The sequence below is a fragment of the Mastomys coucha genome, chromosome X (genome assembly GCF_008632895.1).
Source record: "Mastomys coucha isolate ucsf_1 chromosome X, UCSF_Mcou_1, whole genome shotgun sequence".
NCBI lineage: Eukaryota > Metazoa > Chordata > Mammalia > Rodentia > Muridae > Mastomys > Mastomys coucha.
In genome coordinates, this window is record NC_045030.1 from 135,069,605 (window position 1) to 135,075,590 (window position 5,986).

At 36.2% G+C, this 5,986-nt stretch overlaps 1 protein-coding gene across 1 annotated transcript in view; it reads right to left on the bottom strand.

The window, feature by feature from the left end:
- The window catches only part of Gucy2f (guanylate cyclase 2F, retinal), an 83,579-nt gene that overhangs the window by 47,793 nt on the left and 29,800 nt on the right, over positions 1 to 5,986 (bottom strand). The window contains exon 5 of the mRNA XM_031377966.1: positions 5,021 to 5,117. Within this exon, the coding sequence (XP_031233826.1) occupies positions 5,021 to 5,117 (97 nt within the window). The remainder of the gene's footprint in view (positions 1 to 5,020; positions 5,118 to 5,986) is intronic.

The window sequence follows — 5,986 nt, forward strand, 5'->3', positions numbered from 1 at the left end:
TGTGTAGCTATATATTTCTCAATGTATAAATACAGCCCTCTCCGTCCCTAAAATGTTACTTGTTGATTGGTTAGTTGGTTGGTTGGCTGGTTGGTTGGTTGGTTGGTTGGTTGGTTGGTTGGTTGGTTTTGTTGCTTTGGTTTGTTGTTTTGGTTTGTTTTGTTTGACAGGGTCTCACTGTGTTGTCCTAGCTGGTTTAGAACTCATAATCTTCCTGTTCAGCTTCTAGAGTGCTGGGATTATAGGTATGCAATGTACCATTCCTGATTCCCAGAGAAAATTTGAATTATGTACATGTTATACCAGAAAGAATATAACTGTTAGCATGGAATCCTCATTTTCTAGACTTGACATTTAGACCCAAAAGGTGAAATTAATTTCTAAAAATTATCTACTCGATGATTTAGTTAAGAGAACTGTGGGTGTAGAGAAATCAAAACTTTAAAATAGAAAACTAGGGAATAATTTTAGACCCTGACTCCCAATACTGGCTCCTTTTTATTCTACTCTGCCAAATGACAATGTTCTTTCTGACAGAAGACCTCCCATAGAGCAATTAAGACACAGTAAATGGGTCATAGGCTCATGATAAGTGTGAGACTGAAGCAGGTCAGATAAGCTTTCATACCCTCAAGTAAGCCAGTAGAGTTATTTTATGTGAAGATGGAATAAGTCAACAGATACCTCAATATTCTTCTCTATATTTCTTTAAATGTCTCTTTAAAAGAATTGTAATGAATATAAACAAAGAGATACTCTTGTTATTATCTAGACAACGGCCCTCTTCTAACACCAATACCACCATTCACCCATTTATTATTAATTATTTTTATTACTGGTTGTCATGGTAGTGTTTTCATTATTTTAAGACAACATCTCACAAAGACTCTATCAAGTATGACTGACTGGCCTAAAGAAGACAATCCTCCTGCCTCTGCCTTCACAGGACCAAGGTTATAGGCACATACCACCAATATTTTCCTTTTTATAAGGAGGAAACAGACAGCTAAAGAATATAAGGGCTTGAGCAAAGATTTTGGTGTCCTAGATCCCTGTCCTGTGCTCCTTCTTACCACATCAGACTTTTTATCAGACTTGCTTGCCAATACGAATTAATCTTACATAATTTCTGATGCTGTGATTACAATGGTCTTTGATCAACTGGTTGCTTTAGTCTTCAGTTAAGTTCTTTTCAACACCAACTTTGAAGAAAATGTTCTGAAATTTTAACAGCTCAAGACTTATGTAACATCAAGACATGACTTCTCACATAACCCCTCCATCAATCTGCACTCACTCAAAGAGAGCAAGGCCAGGGAGCCATCTACTTCTCTTCTCTTCTTTATTTCTACATTTCAGCAAGAGCACGTAGATGTATATTAAGACACAGCCCTCTCTGTAAAGGGCAAGGGAGACAGTGATAAAATCTGCCAAAATCCACATACACTTGAATTTCAGCTTCACTTCCTTCTAAAATCTTCCTTTTCTGACTTGGCTTCTCCTGACCTGCCAATTTCTCTAGACCGCATTGATTCTGTATTCTCAAAGAGTTTACACTTTCCGACGTTCCTTTTGGATAGAATTCTTGGCTTGGTTTCTTGACTGATTAAACACAGCCAGCTGCAAGTTTGTGACTGCAGAGCAATTAAGCAAAATATATGCTTCCTCTATCTGTTCCACTCAGAATCTTTGAGAGAAGCCAAATGCCAAAAAGGGACAGAGAGCTATGTTCTTCTGCTTGGGTAATGCCATTCTTTTCCAATTAGACCAAAACACTTAAACAAGCAAACAAGCATCAACATCCCCTAAAGGGCTATCAATATTTGATGTCTTTTCACTTTTATATTAAACAGTTGTAATGATGTTTTTATTCTTTCAGGTCAAAAGGTCTGCATAAATGAAAGGACCTATCATCATGAGCACTATCTTAAACCCCAGGCTGGCTGGCTGGCTGACAGTAGCTCTAGTGTGCTCTTTGTGACATTTTGCAAGTGCTGGCACTATTTTGCAACACGGGTGCAGTTTATATATTAGTAGACTTCAATAGGCCTATGCATTGATGGTCTATGCATTGAAAAGGCCAATTTAGTCCAAAATTGAGTATAGTTACTGTCTTTGCTACTTTAGAGCCCAATATCCAGGCAGCTGTCAAGAACTGTCAGGTTGATGAGGATAATATCAAATTAATAGGGGGTTTGAAAACAGGTTTGTATCTTTTGATCAAGACTTTAGTACAATTATCTATAATTTCACGAGACTATATCAGTGATCATGTTTCTAGATAAAAATTTTTGACCACAGGACTAAATTATTTTATCTTGGTATCAAGTTATATATAGATTGGGATTGCCTCAGAGCTTTGGTTTCTGTATCTGCTTCAGTTGGGAATTTCATAAAAAGAATACTGGATGAAAACCCCAGAAAGACTCCCCCACCACGACTGTTAGTCTCCTCTGGTAGTTTCCAAAACAACAACCAATTCTTAGTGTGTTTCTGAGGCATGGAGGTAGAGTACAGCCAAAATGATAATTTTGTCTTTCATCAGTACATTTCTAGGAAGGTGATATCCACCTTACAAAATCATCTGAAGATTTAACCCAGATGATTATAAGTGGGAAATGAATTAAATAGTTCATTAGTTCATTTGACTGACCACACAGGACATTACTACACAATTCCATTCCTTGCATAGCCAACTAATTCCATGTAAGTTTCAGTGTCATTTTAAAGCAACTGACCAGTTTGGCACTGAGATAGCAAAATTCTCAAGTCTGGTATAGTAAAGTAAAAACAGTTAATGGCATATGGGAACAATATGATGCTTTTTTGTATCATCCTTCTACACCTTGCCACCTCTACAAAGTATGCAAAGATCAGTGTCATTATTGCAACCAAATAGGCTAGCATAAGGAAACACACCAGTTTCCTTAACAAAATTGTCCCGCACATGCTTTCTTTTCTAAGCTTCTGTGTATTCTGTTTCCTCTGCCTAGGATAGCTCCCAGGGCTCGGAAGACAGTAGGAAAACAGGATGGAAACTCTATCCAAACACAGAAAATTGTTTGTCATTATTATTATTATTATTATTATTATTATTATTATTATTATTATTATTTACCAATTTACCATTTACCAATATTACCATTTACCAATAACCAATAACAAAATTTTGGTGAATTCCAACTTTTAAAAATATATGTTGATAGATAATACTTATACATGTTTGTGGGATACAGTATGATACTATGGTACATCCAGTCCATATTGCTCAAATCAGGGTACTTAAGTTGCCTATCATCTCAAACATTTATCATTTCTTCATAATGAGAACATTCAAAACCCTTTATTCTAATTATTTAGGAGTATATGACACAACAGTATTAGCTTGCAATCACCCTTCTGTAATAAATACCAACACTTACAAGCCATTTTTTTTTTGGGTTTTTCAAGACAGGGTTTCTCTGTGTAGCCCTGGCTGTCCTGGAACTCACTCTGTAGACCAGGCTGGCCTCGAACTCAGAGGTCTCTGCTGGGATTAAAGGTGTGTGCCACCACTGCCTGGCACAAGCCAATTTATTTAAAAAGCTTGTAAGTCCAGATATTTTTATTTGCAATTCCAAAGCTTACTACTAATTTCTCCTGGGAAGGTCAAAGAAAAGTGATTGATAAATGGTCTGTAATCTGTGACATAGACAAATTCTACCTTCCCTTTGTTTAAGATACAGCTTTGGATCTGGGTCTCTGAAAGGCTCCTTCTATTGATCTGACTTCTCTACAGTCCTATTCTATTTCCGGTTAATTTGTACAAGTTGGCATGTATTGGTTTCCTTGCAAGATCTCATTGTCTGCAACTTGACTGTAATGCCCTAGGAGGTAAGGAATATACACAATCTCACAAAATGCATCCCAGAGACAGTAGCAGGTCCTTAGGAAGGTCACTTATTACAACACAAATAGAACCTGGAATTTCATGAAACTCAACCCTCTTTCTGAGTTGAACCATCTTTCTCCAAACTTTTATTAGTACATTTTATAGTATAAGCACCATGTTGGGTGTTAGAGGCCAATATAAAGTTTAGCTAAAAGGGGTTATATGAAGTCAAAGCTAAACTATTGCCCAGAGTGGACTATATCCACTTTCTAAACACAGTTCTAAGTCATCATTATCTAACTGAGACATATCATGAACTATATATATAATTTTAATTAGCAATTAATATTCATACATATACCAGGGGATAAAACTGAATAACTGACATTTGTATATAATACATGCTGAACAAATAAGAGTAATTAACATTTTGGTATTCTTAAATTTTATATATCCATATAAAACATTTTTTTAAATGTATTTTTATTTTGTGAATTTGTCTGTGTATATGTGTATGTGTACATGATACACGTGTGTAGGTACCTGAGGAGGCTCAAAAAGCGTGTTGGATCCACTGGAGCTAGGGTTATAGGTAAGCAACTAGACTTGGGGCTGGGAAAGAAATTCAGGTCCTGTGCAAGAGCAATGGAGCTTTTTACCTGCTCAACTATAGTTTTAGTCCCCTGTATTTTATGTTAATAAATTTTCGCCTCTTTTTTTTCATTTTCTTTCTTTCTTTTTTTGTCAATAATGCAAGAAATTGTAAATTATAGGCACCTGAGTGTTCTATAGAACACTGGAATTTATTCCTCCTGTCTAACTGTATTTTGGTACCATTTATCTAATATCTGATTCTTTCCGTGTCTTCTATGCTTCCTACCTTCTGGTGACCATTAGTCCATTTTCCTAATCCTGCATGTAAGCAGGATCATGTGAGATTGGCTTCCTGTATCTGGCAAGTGTTCTAAATACAGTATGTATTTGATTCTTATATTTTTGGTTGTTAGTCTAGCCTTTATTCTCTCCGGTTCATGTATTTTACTCTTACAGCATATCATAATTGAAACTAATAAGTGGCATGCATTCAATGTTAACTTGTAGCTTCTGCCTATGAGATGAGGCAATAAAGCCAGAAAGGGGGCTACTTACCTTACTGCCGAAGTGGGGATTAATAAATGTCACATCTTCCAAAGTCAGTAGGATTCTGTTGGGTCCTTTAATCAACTGGATTTTATTTATACGTCGCCTGAAACAAATATGAAATAAGATGGTCCGGGAAGGGATGCTGATGCTTGTCTCTAATACATATATATCTATAGGCATACATTATGAATAAAATATATACATCACATACATGGATCTTGACCATAATATTTACAGCAAAGAAATGCAGCAATAAACCTGGTCATCACAACTTACAAAGACAAAAACACAAACTTGAAAATATTATTGAAAAGGTATCCAAAAAAAAGCAAGAGTAATGTATAAGGACAGTATCTCAGACAAATAAAATGGTGATCTCATATCAGGAGCACATTCCAAACTCCTCCAAATTATTTTAAGGAGCTCTGCATACTTCTTACTCACACTATGCATCCTAATAAACTTAGAGCCAAAAGTCATTGTTCCTCAGTTTATAAACAAAAACACATTAAGGAAACAAAGCAAAATAACGAAAATTGTGTGAGATTTCCCAGCTTTATGCAGAGCTAGAACTGGAATCCTTGGTCCCTGGCTGTAGGCCTAGATTTCTGCCTATAAGACCACTTGTCTCACAAAGTTGAATGCGTGCGTTGCCAAAGCAACAGGTTGAAAAGTGGAAAAAAAAATCAGTCAGTTGTTTGCTTTGTCTACATGATTCCAAACAAGTGGGCTGACTGGTTTTTTTTTTTCTTTTTACTGAATTAGTCTGTTGCTTGGGCATTACACAGACACAGTTTAAACTCGACTCTCTTCAAACATGTCCATTAATTTGCAGGTGATGTAATTGTTTTTTACAAATCAATAAAGATATAGGAGTGTATGATGTTCACCTCACACAGTCAGGTAAGCCTACCAGGCAACTTAGATCAGGAAAGAATCTCTCTCTCTCTCTCTCTCTCTCTCTCTCTCTCT